This window comes from Gossypium raimondii, chromosome 11, assembly GCF_025698545.1.
Source record: "Gossypium raimondii isolate GPD5lz chromosome 11, ASM2569854v1, whole genome shotgun sequence".
Classification (NCBI taxonomy): Eukaryota; Viridiplantae; Streptophyta; class Magnoliopsida; order Malvales; family Malvaceae; genus Gossypium; species Gossypium raimondii.
The window spans coordinates 733,013-752,087 of NC_068575.1; the positions used below are offsets into that span (position 1 = coordinate 733,013).

General features: G+C 28.9%; 2 protein-coding genes across 7 annotated transcripts; both read right to left on the reverse strand.

The window, feature by feature from the left end:
• Positions 1-74: 74 nt before the first annotated feature.
• On the reverse strand, positions 75-15,707 carry LOC105761753 (uncharacterized). Of its 3 annotated transcripts, none has more exons than XM_052624622.1 (6): positions 15,575-15,707; positions 3,117-3,421; positions 2,582-2,845; positions 2,122-2,163; positions 1,567-1,602; positions 75-845 (listed from the first exon to the last, which is right to left on the reverse strand). In XM_052624622.1, exons 2-6 carry the CDS (start codon positions 3,408-3,410, stop codon positions 366-368), a joined length of 1,116 nt encoding a protein of 371 aa, XP_052480582.1. In that variant the 5' UTR covers positions 3,411-3,421; positions 15,575-15,707; the 3' UTR covers positions 75-365. The 3 variants fall into 3 exon arrangements, with proteins under 3 accessions (XP_052480582.1, XP_012435115.1, XP_012435116.1); XM_012579661.2 differs by lacking the exon at positions 15,575-15,707 and adding an exon at positions 3,581-3,745; XM_012579662.2 differs by lacking the exon at positions 15,575-15,707 and adding an exon at positions 3,585-3,740.
• Positions 8,983-12,413, reverse strand: LOC128031862 (uncharacterized). Of its 4 annotated transcripts, none has more exons than XM_052624621.1 (6): positions 12,200-12,413; positions 11,727-12,043; positions 11,267-11,455; positions 11,078-11,119; positions 10,521-10,556; positions 8,983-9,782 (listed from the first exon to the last, which is right to left on the reverse strand). In XM_052624621.1, the coding sequence occupies exons 2-6, from the start codon at positions 12,030-12,032 to the stop codon at positions 9,303-9,305; spliced, it is 1,053 nt and encodes a 350-aa protein (XP_052480581.1). In that variant the 5' UTR covers positions 12,033-12,043; positions 12,200-12,413; the 3' UTR covers positions 8,983-9,302. The 4 variants fall into 4 exon arrangements, with proteins under 4 accessions (XP_052480581.1, XP_052480579.1, XP_012435119.1 ...); XM_052624619.1 differs by having other exon boundaries at positions 11,204-11,455; positions 12,204-12,412; XM_012579665.2 differs by having other exon boundaries at positions 11,204-11,455; positions 12,200-12,411.
• Positions 15,708-19,075: the final 3,368 nt, after the last annotated feature.

Consider the following 19,075-nt stretch of genomic DNA (forward strand, 5'->3'; position numbering starts at 1 on the left):
ATTTAAACAAAAATAAAGTATGTTGATATTATTCTTAAACCCAACTCAAATCCAAACACATGAACACCTCTAGGTTCAACAAAACAAACACATGAACCCAATTACATATTTCAAATTCCAAATACCGGTAAAAAATGGAACATGAAAAATACCACCAACATAAAATAAGTCTTATTAAGACGATTACATAACACCAACATACACACACGTACACGATACAAATTACACAACAAACTACACAATTTCATACCGAAAACCACAAAGTTTCTACGTTTGGGACAACCAAATTGAAGCAAACTTGAAACAACCAGAGCATAAAATGACTAAATCCAGAGAAAGATCCAATCCAAAATAATTGGAAAATTTCATAACCCGAACCAACCCAAACCAAATTTATTATGAATGTAGGCATCAAAATTCTTCCTCAGTAAATGATCAGCAAATGTCACTTGAAAACCATGTTGCCTAGCATAATTGAGCGCCGCTGCCCATATTTTCAACATATCCATCTCCACGGGTGCAAAATCTTGCATCTCCTTGATAGCAGCGCAGACAAAAACTTGAACATAAGTGTGGGCAATCCCAGTAGCTTTCCCACGAGCCTGTTCGATTTGGTTCGCAATAGGTCTGAGGTAGTCAGGAAGAAGACCCGAGGATTTAGGTTTCTTTAATGCCTCTTCTAATCCTTCGAAATCTTCGACAGACACTTTATTGTTGTTTTCGTCATAAAGTTGGTTTTCAAAACTCTTCAATAGAGACTGTATTCCTTCAAGAGTTGACAAACTTCCATGATCTTGATCTGGATGTTGATCAAGAGAAAAAAGCCATGGATATGCTGAACAAAACTAAAACAACAAACATAGAATACAAGTCATAATTTTGTAGTAGCCATTTTGAAGTTTCAAAATTTTGATTTTGATTTCATCTATCATATAAATTACAGAAAATGAAGTGTATATAATTATATATAAATCAGTTGAGTGTTATGAACGCACTCAAGAACCAGAGAGAATAGCAGAGAAAGAGAGGGGAAGACGAAGAAGAAGAAGATCGAGTGATCTTCGATTCAAAAACTCCATAACCATTTTTCCCCAGCCATTCTCCCTGAATGGGAAACTCGGCAACAATTAGGAGAGGTGGTTACTGTGGCTGTTACTCGACAGCTGTAATCCCTCTCAAGTTCGCCTGTTTCACTAATGAGAAGGCTTCAGCAAAACGCTCCGTTTCATTAATGGTTCATAGAACCAAAACGGTGCTTATCAACAACAGCTAATAGGCATAAGAAAATAACAGAATAACATCAGAGTTTGCAGCAACATTTTCCTCCATAACATTGAGATCTAATGCGATTATGTATTTGAATTTTTTAAATTGAAAAAACATGAATTTCAAATTCATTACTAACACCCATTCAATAAATATATGTATCTGACAAATAACTATAAACAATACATTTTATTTACATTCCATCGTTTAACTTGCACTACTTTTGAAATCCAAGTTTCCAAATGCTTCTTAAAACAGCTGATTCCCAATGCAATAAATGTATGTATGCATATATCATACCTCTTTTATTAGAGTCCCAGTCCCCATGTTGGTGTCCTGATGAAGTTTAAGAGGAATATAAATAAAAGATTGAGAAGGAGAGACGTAAACTTTACAAGGGTAAGTCTAAGAACGAATTTAATACATTGAGACATGATATATTACAAAAAAAGAAAAAAGAAAAAAAAAGAGATCAAGATATGCATATTCAAGTTTGTAGCTTCAAACATATATATACAAGCAAAAGTATGTATACAATGCTTAGATTCAACAATATGTATAGTTTTCAATGCAAAAGTCCACGCAGGACACGAGAAGCAGGGAGAGTCCTAAACATTAGGCGGTATGATACTGAAAATCTAGGTTGTTCAGACTCTTCATTTTTGCTCGAAGTGTCCATGTACTGACACATTCGGACACATATATTTAATGTAACCATCCAAGATTCCTCTAAACACGTTAAAAACCTTTGAAAAAACAGGTCTGTGCATGAGTGATTTACAAGCGAGAAAAGTTTCTTATTGAAGAAATAATAACACTATGCTAGTTAATATCAATGATAAGAAATGTGCATACCTTATTGTTAGAGAAGACTGCATCAGGGTCCCTTGTTTGTTCCTGAAAAATTAATTTAGAAAGTCAAATTGGAGATTTAGATCATGAAAGCAAGCTTTGGAGATATAGAACATGAGAGCAAACTTAGTAATTAAATTTTTGTTCCTGAAAAATCAATTTAGAAAGTTAAATTGGAGATTTAGATCATGAAAGCAAGCTTTTGAGATATTGAACATGACAGCAAACTTAGTAATTAAATTTTTGTTACTGAAAAATCAATTTAGAAAGTTAAATTGGAGATTTAGATCATGAAAGCAAGCTTTGGAGATATTGAACATGACAGCAAACTTAGTAATTAAATTTTTGTTCCTGAAAAATCAATTTAGAAAGTTAAATTGGAGATTTAGATCATGAAAGCAAGCTTTGGAGATATAGAACATAAGAGCAAACTTAGTAATTAAATTTGTAATCATTGGCGTACCTCTGATCGTTTTTGACCTAATTCATTTAACTTAGCTTCTACTGTATCCAATTCCTCAGTCACTGTAACTTCTGTTAAAAGATGATCTTTAAAATGATCTTTGAATTTGGCCTTGATGTCCTGGATCTTTTGGAGAATGCTTTGGAGATCAGGACGCATTGGCCACCCCTTTTTGATTTGCTTGAAGGAGGCAGGAATTTTTGATGGTACAGGAAAGGATTTCGGGTTTACCCATGTCAGAAATTCCAAATCACTCATTTTGTACTTCATGCCACCAAATATATACACAAAAATAAGTGTTAAAAAACAAGATATAAAGATATTGCTGATGCAAGGATTTCCAAACTGTACAGTTCTGATGTATTGTTGTGTATTGTCTGTTTAGAAAATAATCCAATACTTACCAGATGACATGGGATCTTTTTATGTTCAAAATGTATGCATAAAAGATAATAAAAAAGTGAATCTAATATGAAATTCTTAGTTTTTACTGTGAATCTAATATGAAATACTTAGTTCAATTAGGATACTTTACCGCCTTTCTTCGTCTGTCAATTTGATGGTTGATATTTTTCAATCTGTTTTGCACAGCTTTCCCACAGTTCTTTTCACTTTTCGGTTTTGACTGTTGCTGGGAAGTTGAAGCTTCTTTTCCCGATGTCCATTTCTTGGGGGCTTTTCCTTTAGCTTCGACTTCGATTTCCCGGCTTCTTTTCTTGCTTCTAGTTGACAAATGCATCTGGCTATCATCCGGTTCATTTTCAGGGGGATCACTCTCAGCGTCCGAAACAACCCCAATTGGGCAAGGGATGTCCTGGTTTTCACTCATTTAGCACAGACCTGAGGAACAAAAAAAGATCAAACCACGGATATATAAACTATCAAAACGAAACCCTACAAAACGAAGTTTCCTCAAGTAATAAAAAGAAGAAATTCTGCAAGATCAAATCAAGAAATATATGGACTGTGATGAAAATGGGCTGGTAAATTAAGTAGTACCTACTCCTTGGATTTGTCTACGGTGAAGATAAGAGGGGAGAACACCGGCAGCCAACGCCTTGAAGGGAAAATATTGACCTAATTCAAATTTGGGGATTGAATAAAAAAAAGCAAGGAAAGCTTGGAAAGGGACAGACATGCCCGAGATTGACTTTCTGCTTATTAATTTGTAGCGAGACAATTAGTATGCGTCAGCAAATGCGAGCATAAATTTCTGGGAAGAGTAAAAAAAATAAAAACTCCGTTGATAAATTTGATAAATTTAAAAACTATACTATAGATTAACGTGTAATTATATACATAAATTTTAATTTTATATTATTTTATTTATAAAATTTTAATTTGATTTGATTTTTGTAAATTATTAACATAATTATTGATATAATATTATTTATTTATATATTACATACATAAATAATTATATTTCTCTAATATAAAATAAATTTATATATATTATTTAAATATAGATGATTAAATTAAAATTAACGTTTGAACCACAATTAGAGTTTCACGTACATAATTACTCCAAATTAAAACTCATGTATACAATTGCACGTTAAATCAAAATTTATGTATAATTTTAAAATTTATCCCTATCAATAAAAGTAATAAAAGTAATTTAAGTTTCGAGTTAGAGTTGAATCAATTTCATAATTTAAATAATTTGAATAATGTATTGATATAAATACTCCTTTGACCTTTATCAATCTTAAAAATAAACAAATCGATCTCTCTCACCAAAAATATAAAAAAATCAAAATAATTTTTAAATTTCATATATTTATAAAATTTCAAAATTTTATTTTTAAAAATATATTTTTAAGAAAATAAATAATATATAAAAAGAAGTTAAAATTTTAATTTTTAAAAATAATAACTTTAAAATCTATATAAATTAATTAATGATTAAAGTTTTTTTTCTTATTTCACTTCAAATATTTATAGTTTTAATTTTATATACTTTATAGAATTAATTATATTATAGTAAGATTTTAATTTGATATTAATTTAATTTAAATAAATTTACTTAATTTGACTCAGATTTAAATTTTATTTCACTTAACTTAATTTTTAAATCAAATTAGAATGATAAAATATAATTCATAAATTTGATTAACAAAAAAATTTGATTAAATCACCCCTAAGCTCTCGCGCTGCCTTTGTTCTGCCACGCCCAACTTCCCGCATCCCCACCCACTCCCAAAAAAAATAAATTTTTAAAACAATTTGGTAGGTCTAAATTTATTTAAACAAAAGGAAGGAAGGCTTATGAATGACGCATGTTCTTTTGTTTAAACGCATAATAAGTTCTAGTAAAATTACAAGTTCAATCCCTTACTATGCTTACATTTAGGATTAAATTTTTAGTCATTATAAAATAATCATCAATTTGTAACTTTGGAACATAAGCTCATATTAAGGATTTAATCATGAGAAGATAATGGTAAATTTTCAAATTTCATCCTCTATTATGTTTGTATCTAAAATCTAATATTTTTAGTCATTATAAAATTATTATCAGTTTGAGAATTCAAAAACAGTAGAAAACTACAAATGAACAAAGCAAAAACATGAGCCTAAAAGAATAATAGTGAGAAAAAAAGCTGATAAATGAAAATTTGAAAACTGTGTTACTTTGCATCAATTCCTAATGTTTATTATAAAATTTTAGAAGTTTTACGAAAAATATAGAATTAATAGAAATTTATTATGAAAATTAAATGAATAATAAATTATTTCAGACAAAAAGCTTTTGAGAAATTGATCGATTGAGTCTTAACTCGATTGACATCGACATTATTATTAATGCAGGAGAATATAGGATCAAGTGCATGAAACAAATTATCTTTTTATTTATGGTTTAAAGAGGAGCTATGGGTAATTCTAGGACTTATGTAAAAAAGAGCAAATATAATTAAAACTTGTAATGAAATTGTTAAATTTTAAAATTATGAGAAATTGAAAAAGAGTATTAACGAGAATTTAATCAAATTAAAATAAAATATTGTCAAAATTTGCTTAATTGAAAATGTCTATTTCATCCTTATTAATATTTCAAAAATTCAAAACTGCCCTATTAAATTGTAAAGACTCGTACAGATCTTACATGGACTAGATTGTCCATGTAAGTATGATACATGACACATATGATTAAATTGATTAAACAAATTAAATAAGGTTATGACCCAAATGAGACATTGAAAACCAGAAACATACTTGACGCAAAATGAGACATTAAAACATAGCAGAATGTTAGATACATGATTAAATATAAACTATGAGAGCTCCTTTTTCTGAAAGTAGGCAACCACATTCCTCTGCAACAGATTATTAGCAAATCCTACTTGAAAACCACGTTCATTAGCGTAATCAGCACAGCTGCCCACTTTTTGAGTGTACCCCAACCCAAATCCTCAAGCGACATATCTTCCATCTCTTTTATTACGGCGCAGCCCAGAATTTGTATTCCAGTATGAGAAAACCCAGTAGCTTTTCCACGAGCATCTTTTATTTAGATCCCAATAGGTTTGAGGTAATCTGGAACTTTCTCCCAGGTAGTTTTTTCTAATGCATCCTCTAAGCCTAGAAAATCATTGTACTCCACTTTGTTGTTGTTATCGTCCTAAAATTGGTTTATGAAATGAACAAATTTAGACTCAAAAGACATGCAATTTCCTATACTTAGGAGTTAATTTTTCTATTTTTATTTGCTCAAAATTAATTTTTTATTTTTCATTTGTTCATTTTCAGTTTCTCCATTAACTATTTCTATTAACTCTGTTAAAAATTAGGTACAATTAATCCTTCAATTTTTATAATTTTTGTCAATTTGATTCCTACTCTTTTTATTTTACTTTAGTTATTAAAATATTTTAAAAAATATGTAACTTTCCATTATTTGCTAATAAATTATAAATTAAAGATTAATGTTAGATTAATATTAGATTAGCACTTACTTTAAAATTAATAATATATTATTTAAATGATTAATATATGTTATTGAATACAAAAATAATTATTTTTATAATTTACTGTTTCTAAATTTACTTGTTTATCTGCATCGTATTCATATATTTTGTTGTGTTATAATCATATTTGAGATGCTTTATACTAATATAGACTTTGAAAAATTAATATTTAACATTATATGGATTTTGAGACATTGATATATTTTTATGTTGGTGTTATTTTTACATGTTTCATTTTGTATAACATGATGAGTAATATTGTTAACTTTGAATTTTATGATTTTCAGTATTGAAATCGTAAATTTATATGTAAATTTTAAATAAGTTATTCAAGACTTGAAATTGTAAATTTTTAATGACGTCATTAATTTTAAAACTCTTGACACTCTCAAATTATGTTATTTTTGTAATTTTCTTTTCAGTTTTACATATATTTTAAATTTTGAGATTTTTAAAATTTATATAAATTTCAAAATTATATTTTTAAATTTACATATTTGAATTTTTATAGAAATTTGAAGTTTTCAAATTTTCAAATAATATTTTTCATGTGCCACAATATGGTATTATCGCGTCATTGAAAATGAAAGCACTTACAAAGAAGCACTAAAATAATAGATCGAAAAGTTGTTCGGGTACCAAGTTGGGACGAAAAACCATAACCATCAAATTAAAAGAAGATGCCAAGTTTGGTGCCTAATATGTATTTAAGCCTATTTTATTTTCATTTATTATTTGAATTAAACTGCTTTTTGAAGACTGACTTATTTTTTGGATCCAATTTAAGTCCTAAACTTATAATTGTTTTAATTTTTTATTGGGAACAAAAATATCATTGTAAAAATAAAATTTATTTAAAAATTAATTGAATTTAATAATATTATTTTAAAAAACTTGTAAAAATATAAAGTTTGAAGAAAACTTAAAACTATACATGTATAAATAATATTTAAAAGTTGTAAAATTATTAAAATTCTGTGAAAATCATTAATTTTTAAATGATTAAAATTATAAATTAGAAGATGCCAAAATAGGAAGAAATTGCAAAATATTATGCCAAGATAATCCATAAAAAGGATTATGACATGAGAGGTGAAATTTTTTAAAGGCACGGCGGAGAGAGATGAGTAACAAAAACATTAAAGTAAATCCCCTAAATAACCTGATCAACCACAAACTAGAATTCCTCCTTACATAATGATCATTTCATTTTAAACGACATAACAATGATAGATTATACTTACTTACGAATAAATAATAGATAAACATTAATTCAAAGCAATCATATTTCAATACTGTATTTGCCTAAACTAATTACTAAACCACCACACAATTAGTTATGAAAATAAAATTTTAATATATTTTAACTGATTAATGAGATAATTTCAGTGTGATAAAAATATTTAGAATAAATAGGAGAAAAATATTAACTAATTTGAACATTATTTAAACACATATTTGTTACTTGATAATATCATATCTAAAATTAATATTTTATTTTTTAAAAGTATTTTTTACAATAATACTAAACACTAAATCTTAAACTAAATTATTCAAAATAACTTTTCACTACACTTTTAAATGTACTTTTGAAAAGTAATATTAAACTAGCCCTAAATAAATGTTTAATTTCAACTTAGCGTCAACTTTGACCTTGAGATACTAATTCTTTTGAGTCTATCGCGCATGCATTAAAAAAGTCTAACTAATCCTCTTACTTTAAGCCCAATTGAGTAATAACATCGTAATCATGAATTAAATTTACATATTCAAACTAACAAAATTTGCCTTTGAACACATATACATCACAAGTGCAAATAGACTTGTTAATGGTTTGAGTTACTCGTATAGGTTCGAAGGCCTGTCCGAAAATTGAGAGAGTTTGAAAAAAATAATAGATCCGAAAAATAGACTTGAACAAAAAAATTAAACCCGTTTAAAATACGAGCTAAGCTCGAGTTTGAACATTAAATGTCCGACCCGACCCAACCCAACCAAACCCATTTTAAGTTTATGATACTTTATATTATGTTATTTTTATATATTATGTAATTTAAAACATATTAAGAAAACAAACCTACACTAGATATATAATACTACACTAGTATAAACATTAAAATGATGTTAAGATCACTATATAAAAAAATTAATAAATAAAAATATATAGAATTATTAAATATTAAAATAATATGATATAAATATATATTTTTTAAATATAAGCAAACTTAGGGTGGATTTGGATGAGCAGTACGTTTACCTGCGGTTAGTGTAAAAACAACGGTGGCGATAAGATTACATATTGTAGCAATACTGTAACATGAGACAAAAAATAAGCTCCACACCAAATCGCTCATCCAAACCTACCTTTAGAATGAATTTCAATTGGTCTTTTGCAAATATAAATCAACTCAAATCCAAACCCATGAACACCTCTAGAACCAAACACGAACCCAATTACATAATTCAAATTCCAAATACTGGTACAAAAATGAAACATGAAAAATACCACCAACATAAGTCTTATTAAGACGATTACATAACATCAACATGCACACACGTACACAATACAAATTACACAACAAACTACACAATTTCGTACCAAAAACCACAAAGTTTCTACATTTGGGACAACCAAATTGAAGCAAACTCAAACTGACCTGAACTCAAAACTCAAGACGATCTAAACTTGAAACAACCAGATCATAAAATGACTAAATCCAGAGACAGATCCAATCCAAAATAATTGGAAAATTTTACAACCCGAACCAACCCAACCCAAATTTATTATGAATGTAGGCATCAAAATTCTTCCTCAGTAAATGATCAGCAAATGTCACTTGAAAACCATGTTGCCTAGCATAATTGAGCGCCGCTGCCCATTTTTTCAACATATCCATCTCCACGGGTGCCAAATCTTGCATCTCCTTGATAGCAGCGCAGACCAAAACCTGAACATAACCGTGGGCAATCCCAGTAGCTTTCCCACGAGCCTCTTCGATTTGGTTCGCAATAGGTCTGAGGTAGTCAGGAAGAAGATCCATGGCATTAGTTTCCTTCAATGCCTCTTCTAATCCTTCGAAATCTTTGACAGACACTTTATTGTTGTTTTCGTCATAAAGTTGGTTTTCCAAACTCTTCAATAGAGACTGTATTCCTTCAAGAGTTGACAAACTTCCATGACCTTGATCTGGGTTTTGATCAAGAGAAAAAAGCCATGGATATGCTGAACAAAACTAAAACAACAAACATAGAATACAAGTCATAATTTTTTAGTAGCCATATTGAAGTTTCAAAATTTTGATTTTGATTTCATCTGTCTTATAAATTACAGAAAATGATGTGTATATAATTATATATAAATCAGTTGAGTGTTATGAATGCACTCAAGAACCAGAGAGAATAGCGGAGAAAGAGGGGGGAAGAAGAAGAAGAAGATCGAGTGAGAGAAGGGAACAATAGAATTCTTCGATTCAAAAACTGCATAACCGTTTTTCCCCAGCCATTCTCCCGGAATGGGAAACTCGGCAACAGTTAGGAGAGGTGGTTACTGTGGCTGTTACTCGACAGCTGTAATCCCTCTCCAGTTCGCACTGTTTCACTAATGAGAAGGCTTCAGCAAAACGCTCAGTTTCATTAATGGTTCATAGAACCAAAACGGTGCTTATCAACAACGGCTAATAGGCATAAGAAAATAACAGAATAACATCAGAGTTTGCAGCAACATTTTCTTCCATAACATTGAGATCTAATGCGACTATGTATTTGAATTTTTTTAATTGAAAAAACATGACTTCCAAATTCATTACTTACACCCATTCAATAAATATATGTATCTGAGAAATAACTATAAACAATACATTTTATTTACATTCTATCATTTAACTTGCACTACTTTTGAAATCCAAGTTTCCAAATGCTTCTTAAAACAGCTGATTCCCAATGCAATATATGTATGTATGCATATATCATACCTCTTTTGTTAGAGTCCCAGTCCCCATGTTGGTGTCCTGATGAAATTTAAGAGAAATATAAATAAAAGATTGAGAAGGAGACAAAAACTTTACAAGGGTAAGTCTAAGAACGAATTTGATACATCGAGACATGATATACTACAAAAAAAAATAAATAAATAAATAAAGACATCAAGATATGCATATTCAAGTTTGTAGCTTCAAACATATATATACATGCAAAAGTATGTATACAATGCTTAGATTCAACAATATGTATAGTTTTCAATGCAAAAGTCCATGCAGGACACGAGAAGCAGGGAGAGTCCTAAACATTAGGTGGTCTAATACTGAAAATCTAGGTTGTTCAGACTCTTCATTTTTGCTTGAAGTGTCCATGTACCGACACATTCGGATACATATATTTAATATAACCATCCAAGATTCCTCTAAACACGTTAAAAAACCTTTGAAAAAACAGGTCTGTGCATGAGTGATTTACAAACGAGAAAAGTTTATCTTATTTAAGAAATAATAACACTATGCTAGTTAATATCAATGATAAGAAATGTGCATACCTTAGTGTTAAAGAAGACTGCATCAGGGTCCCTTGTTTGTTCCTGAAAAATCAATTTAGAAAGTTAAATTGGAGATTTAGATCATGAAAGCAAACTTAGTAATTAAATTTGTAATCATTAGTGTACCTCTGGTCGTTTTTGATCTAATTCATTTAACTTATCTTTTACTGTATCCAATTCCTCATTCACCTTATCTTCTGTTAAAAGATGATCTTTGAATTTGGCCTTGATGTCCTGGATCTTTTGGAGAATGCTTTGGAGATCAGGACGCATTGGCCACCGCGTTTTGAATTGCTTGAAGGAGGCAGGAATTTTTAGTGGTACAGGAAAGGATTTCCGTGTTACGCATGTCAGAAATTCCAAATCTCTCATTTTGTCCTTCATTCCACCAAATATATACACAAAAATAAGTGTTAAAAAACAAGATATAAAGATATTGCTGATGCAAGGATTTCCAAACTGTACAGTTCTGATGTATTGTTGTGTATTGTCTGTTTAGAAAATAGTCCAATACTTACCAGATGACATGGGATCTTCTTACGTTCAAAATGTATGCATAAAAGATAATAAAAAAGTGAATCTAATATGAAATTCTTAGTTTTTAATGTGAATCTAATATGAAATACTTAGTTCAATTAGGACACTTTACCGTCTTTCTTCGTCTGTCAATTTGATGGTGGAAAATTTTCAATCTGTTTTGCACAGCTTCCCCACAGTTCTTTTCACTTTTCGGTTTTGGCTGTTGCTGGGAGGTTGAAGCCTCTTTTCCCGATGTCCATTTCTTGGGGGCTTTTCCTTTAGCTTCCACTGAATCATTGATTTCCCGGCTTCTTTTCTTGCTTCCAGTCGACATCGACAAATGCATCTGGGTATCATCCGGTTCATTATCAGGTGGATCACTCTCAGCGTCCGAAACAACCCCAATCGGGCAAGGGATGTCCTGGTTTTCACTCATTTAGCACAGACCTAAGGAACAAAAAAAGATCAAACCACGGATATATAAACTATCAAAACGAAACCCTACGAAACGAAGTTTCCTCAAGTAATATAAGAAGAAATTCTGCAAGATCAAAACAAGAAACGTATGGACTGCGATGAAAATGAGCTGGTATTAAGTAGTACCTACTCCTCGGACTTGTCTACAGTGGAGATAAAAGGGGAGAATAATGACCTTATTTCAATTTGGGGACTGAATAAATAGAAGTCGGGGGACACTAAAGGACGAACATGATTTTCTTTCGATTTGGGGATTGAATAACTAGAAGTCGGGTGACACTAAAGGGCGAACACTAAAGGACGAACATGATTTTCTCGAAAGAAGAAAAAAAACATAAAAACTATTGATAAATTTGATAAGTTTCAAAACTAAAAAAAAAAAAAAAAAAAGGGGGAATGGGCAACGACCAAAGAGTAAAGCGGATGAAACCAAGAAAGTCGTCGGTGAGAATTTTACTAAAAAAAAAAAAGGACTGGGCAACTACCAAAGAGTTAATTTTTACTTTACTTTAAAAAAATTTCAAAGATATATAGTTTTAATTTTATATTATAGTAAAATTTTAATTTAATAGGTTTAATTTTTTAATTTAATTCAAATAATTTTACTTAATTCACCTTAATTTAAATTTTATTTCACTTAATTTGATAAAATATGATAAAATATGATTCATGAAATTATTAACAAAAAAAAATTTTACTCTATTTGATTAAATCACCCCTAAGCTTTTGCGTCGGCTTTGTTCTGCCACGCCCAACTTCCTGCATCGGCGCAAACCACCAACTCCCCAAAAAATAATTTTTTAAAACAATTTGATAGGTTTAAATAAATTTAGAGTACTTTTTTTACATTATAAAATAATAGTTAAATTTTAATTTTGGCTCCTACATTATGTAAAAAATTTAGATTAAATCCATATACTTAAAAAGCATCAACATTCTCTACTTGGTGATGGTTAAAGGTGTCCATGGGTCGGGCCGGGCCCAAAAAAATTTTTGCCCGCCTCTTAGGCCTGGGCCTGGGAAAAAATCCTAAGCCCGAGCCCGGCCTGGCCCGGCCCATTTTTTTAATAAACACCAAAAATTATTTTAAAAATAAAAATATATATTTATTATATTCAGGCCGGGCCCAGGCCAAAAAAGTGGTGCCCGACGCCCGACCCGTTTTCTAAACGGGCCTCATTTTTTTGCCTAAACTCATATTTCGAGCATATATTTTTACCCGAACCTTCCCATATTTAGGGCAGGCCTCTAGTGATGGTCCTCCAATCACAATAGTTTTTTTATTTGAAAATTCTTTGAAACAAAGTCTTGTATGGCATTGTTTAGTATTGCGTAAAAAAAACATATTTTTAGAAGAAAGGTTGTGCTAAACAAGTATTTTTTTTATCAAAAATTTTTAGCTTTTCTCCTACCAAAAGTACTTTTGATGCTTCATTAAATTTTCACCCTTCCAACAACATATACTTTCCCTTTTTTTTTGTTCTTATTGTTTAATTACAAATGTGTTAATATCTAATTACAAATATTTAATGGTTATATTTAATTATTAAAATATAATTTATAGATTCTAATTAAATTTTATAAATAATTAATATTTATTGCTTAAAAATATTTAAGATTTATATTTCATATATTAAAATATTAACAATAGGTTATAAGAAATTATTATTTTATGTTCTTACTAAAATATAATAATATTAACTAATTTGAACATTATTTAAACACATATTTATTACTTGATAATATCATATTTAAAATGAATATTTTATCTTTTAAAAGTATTTTTGACAATAATACTAAACACTAAATCTTAAACTAAACTTTTCAAAAATAACTTTTCACGACATTTTTTAAAAGCACTTTTGAAAAGTAATATTAAACTAGCCCTAAATAAATGTTTAATTTCAACTTAGCGTCGACTTTGACCTTGCGATACTAATTCTATTGAGTCTTATGCGCATGCATAAAAAAAGTGTTAACTAATCTTCTTACTTTAAGCCCAATTGAGTAATAATATCGTAATCATGAATTGAATTTGTATATTCAAACTAACGAAATTTGCCTTTGAACACATATATATCACAGGTGGAATTTGACTTGTTAATGGTTTGGGTTACTCGTATAGGTTCAAAGGCCTGTGCGAAAATTGGGAGGGTTTGGAAAAAATAATAGATCCGAAAAATGGACTTGAACAAAAAAAATTAAACCCGTTTAAAATACGGGTTAAGCTCGAGTTTAAACATTTTATGCCCGACCTGATCCAACCCAACCCATTTTAAGTTTACGATACTTTACATTATGTTATTTTTATATATTATGTAATTTAAAACATATTAAAAAATAAATCTATAGTAAATATATAATATTACACTAGTATAAACATTAAAATGATGTTAAGATCACTATTAAAAAATTTAATAAATAAAAAATGTATAGAATTATTAAATAATAAAATAATATGATATAAATATTTTTAAAATAATATAAATTGACTTAAGATGAATTTAGATGAACGATGTGTTTACTTACAATTAGTGTAAAAATAACGGTGGCGGCAAAATTAGATACTGCAGTAATACTAAAGCGTGAGACAAAAAATAAACTAAACGCATCTGTACTTAATCGCTCGTCCAAACCCACCCTTAAAATGAATTTTAATTAATCTGTTGTAAATATAAACGGACTTAAGTAAAATTTTAAGCTTAAATTTTAAATCAAGCCGAATTTGAACAAGAATTAAGTATGTTGATATTATACTTAAACCCAACTCAAATCCAAACCACGAACACCTCTAAATCCAACAAAAACAAACACACTAACCCAATTACATATTTCAAATTCTTATTAAGACGAGTACATAACATTAACATACACACACGCACACGATACAAATTACACAACAAACTACACAATTTCATACAAAAACCACAGTTTCTTCGTTTGGGACAACCAAATTGAAGCAAACTCAAACTGACTTGAACTCAAACTCAAGACGGTCTGAACTTGAAACAACCAGAACACAAAATGACTAAATCCAGAGACAGATCCAATCCAAAATAATTTTTCAATCTGTTTTGCACGGCTTCCCCACAGTTCTTTTCACTTTTCGGTTTTGGCTGTTGCTGGGAGTTTGAAGCTTCTTTTCCCGATGTCCATTTCTTGGGGGCTTTTCCTTTAGCCTCCACTGAGTCATCGATTTCCCGGCTTCTTTTCTTGCTTCCAGTCGACATCGACAAATTCATCTGGGTATCATCCGGTTCATTTTCAGGTGGATCACTCTCAGCGTCAGAAACAACCCCAATCGGGCAAGGGATGTCCTGGTTTTCACTCATTTAGCACAGACCTGAGGTACAAAAAAAGATCAAACCACGGATATATAAACTATCAAAACGAAACCCTACTAAACGAAGTTTCCTCAAGTAATAAAAGAAGAAATTCTGCAAGATCAAAACAAGAAATGCATGGACTGCGATGAAAATTAGCTGGTAAATTAAGTAGTACCTACTCCTTGGTTTTGTCTCCAGTGGAGATAAGAGAAAGAGAGGAGAATAATGACCTAATTTCAATTTGGGGATTGAATAAATAGAAGTTAAGGGAAGCGGCGGCAGACACTAAAGGACGAACAAAAACTCTGTCGATGAATTTGATAAGTTTCAAAACTCTGTCGATAAATTTGATAAATTTGATAATTTTATTTATGAGATTTTGATTTAATTTGATTCGATTTTTTTAAATTATTAATATAATTATTTATTTAAAATTATTTATTTATATATTGTATATATAAAGAATTATATTTATTTAATATAAAAATAAATTAATATATTTATTTATTTAAAATTAAATTGAAATTAAAGTTTGAATTATACTTTTCAATCACAATTAAAATTTTACTACGTAATTACATCAAATTAAAATTAATATATATAATTATACATTAAATTAAAATTAATGTATAATTTTAAAATTTATTCCTACCACTAAAATATTTCACCTTTTAATTAAAAAGGTCAAATTGCCACTAAGTCCTTAAGCTATCCATCTTTGTACTTTTACCCATCGTTGTTCAACGAATAAATATTCACTTGGCTAATTAAAATTTTGTCCTTCCTCATCTTTCATATTTTCTAGTATGACTCATATATCGCTTTGGTTAAATTTCTTTTAATCCTTTATTCCTTTCCTCTACTATTATATATATCTCCCAACTTAATATTTTTCCTACTTTGGCTACAACAATTTATTTATTCTTTCAACTAAATTAATGTATCTATTTTAAAATTTTCTATCTAAGGAGTATTTTTTTTTTCTTATTTTCTTATTGAATCTATATACTTCCTAATTTAATATTCAAAATTCCTATTTATTATATTTTAAAAATTTTATACTAATTTTTAACCCGATCCATTACTGTACCTAACCCAAATTAAAGCGCGGATGTTACAAAAACATACCCAATACACCAACTCACGATTTTAGAAATTGAAAACCATAAATATACTTGACGCAAAATGAGACGTTAAAACATAGCAGAATGTTAGATACAGGAATAAATATAAACTATGAGAGCTGATAGAGCTCCTTTTTTTGAAAGTAGGCAACCACATTCCTCTGCAACTGATTATTAGCAAATCCTACTTGAAAACCATGTTCATTAGCGTAATGCAGCGCTGCTGCCCACTTTTTCAATGTACCCCAATCCAAATCCTCAAATGACATATCTTCCATCTCTTTAATTTTTTAGCCATTATAAGATTATGATCAGTTTGAGAATTCAAAAACAGTAGAAAACTACAAATGAACAAAGCAAAAACATGAGACTAAAAGAATAATAGTGAGAAATAAAAAGTAATGAATGAAAATTTGAAAATTGTGTTACTTTGAATCCATTCTTAATATTCATTATAAAATTTTAGAAGTTTTTACGAAAAATATAGAATTAACACAAAGTTATTATGAAAGTTAAATAAAATAAATTATTTCATAAAAAGTAATGAAAGTTTAAAATTTTGAGAAATTAGCTGATTGAGTCTTTAACTCTTTAATTTTTACTAAGTAAATTTTTTTAAAAAAATAAATAAAGGTTTGAAGCTTCGATTGTTAAACTATGATGGAAAGACATGTAGGGAATAAAGGTTTGGTCGGTTGATTTCTCCACTTTTTATACTTAAAATGGTCAAATTGCTACTAAGTCCTTAAGCTATCCATCTTTTTACTTTTACCCATCATCATTACACCTAATAAATATCCACTTGAATGATTACCATTTTGTCCTTCCTCATCTTTCATATTTTGTATGATTACCATTTTGTCCTTCCTCATCTTTCATATTTTGTGATATGACTCATATATCACTTTGGTTAATGGTTAATTTTCTTTTAATCCTTCATTCCTTTCCTCTACTATTATATATCTCCTAACTTAATATTTTTCCTACTTTGGCCACAACAATTTCTTTATTCTTTCAACTAAATTAATATATCTATTTTAAAATTTCCTATCTAAAGAGTATTTTTTTCTAATTTCTTATTAAATCTATATACTTCCTAATTTAAGACTCAAAATTTCTATTTATTATATTTTAAAATTTTATACTAATTCTTGACCCGATCTATTACTGTACCTAACCCAAGTTAAAACGCAGATGTTACAAAAACATGTTCAATCCAATAACTCACGATTTTAGACATTGAAAACCATAAACATACTTGACGCAAATCCTCTGCAACATATTATTAGCAAATGCTACTTGAAAACCATGTTCATTAGCAAATCCTCCGCAGCTGCTCACTTTTTCAATGTACCCTAATCCAAATCCTCAAGTGACATATCTTCCATCTCTTTAATTACAGCGCATACCAGAATCTGTATTCCAGTATGAGAAAACTCAGTAGCTTTTTCACAAGCATCTTCTACTTGGATCCCAATAGGTTTGAGGAAGTCTGGAACTTCTCCCAGACACTGTTTGCTAATGCATCTTTTAAGCCTTGAAAATCTTTGTACTCCACTTTGTTGATGTCGTTGTCCTAAAATTGGTTTATGAAATGAACAAATTTAGACTCAAAAGACATGCAATTTCCTATACTTAGGAGTTAATTTTTCTATTTTTATTTGCTCAAAATTAATATTTTATTTTTCATTTGTTCATTTTCAAATTCTCCATTAACTATTTCTATTAACTCTGTTAAAAATTAGGTACAATTAATCCCTCAATTTTTATAATTTTCGTCAATTTAATTCCTACTCTTTTTATTTTGCTTTAGTTATTAAAATATTTTAAAAAAATATGTAACTTTCCATTATTTGCGAATAAATTATAAATTAAAGATTAATGTTAGATTAATATTAGATTAGCACTTACTTTAAAATTAATAAGATATTATTTAAATGATTAATATATGTTATTCAAAACAAAAATGATTATTTTTATAATTTATCTGTTTCTATATTTATTTGTTTATCGCATCGTATTCATATATTTTGTTGTGTTATAATCATATTTGAGATGCTTTATACTAATATAGACTTTGAAACATTATATGGATTTTGAGACATTGATATATTTTTATGTTGGTGTTATTTTTACATGTTTCATTTTGTATAACATGATGACTAACATTGTTAGGTTTGAATTTTATGAATTTCAGTAATTAAAATCGTAAATTTATATATAAGTTATTTAGTACTTGAAATTGTAAATTTTTAATGACGTCGTTAATTTTAAAACTCTTGACACTCTCAAATTATGTTATTTTTGTAATTTTCTTTTCAGTTTTTACATATATTTTAAATTTTGAGATTTTTTAAAATTTATATAAATTTTAAAATTATATTTGTTAAATTTATATATTTGAATTTTTATAGAAATTTGAAGTTTTCAAATTTTCAAATAATATTTTTCATGTGCCACAAAATGGTATTATCGCGTCATTGAAAATGAAAACAGTTGCAAAAAAGCACTAAAATAATAGATCGAAAAGTTGTTCGGGTACCAAGTTGGGA

Coding starts and splice junctions, on each gene's coding strand:
- LOC105761753 (XM_052624622.1), bottom strand. CDS start 3,410: ATGAGTGAAAACCAGGACATCCCTTGCCCAATTGGGGTTGTTTCGGAC. Junction 1,603..2,121: donor CAGTCTTCTCTAACAATAAG/GTATGCACATTT, acceptor AAACTTCATCAG/GACACCAACATGGGGACTGG. Junction 846..1,566: donor CTGGGACTCTAATAAAAGAG/GTATGATATATG, acceptor TTGTTGTTTTAG/TTTTGTTCAGCATATCCATG.
- LOC128031862 (XM_052624619.1), bottom strand. CDS start 12,032: ATGAGTGAAAACCAGGACATCCCTTGCCCGATTGGGGTTGTTTCGGAC. Junction 11,456..11,726: donor TTGACAGACGAAGAAAGACG/GTAAAGTGTCCT, acceptor GGTGGAATGAAG/GACAAAATGAGAGATTTGGA. Junction 9,783..10,520: donor CTGGGACTCTAACAAAAGAG/GTATGATATATG, acceptor TTGTTGTTTTAG/TTTTGTTCAGCATATCCATG.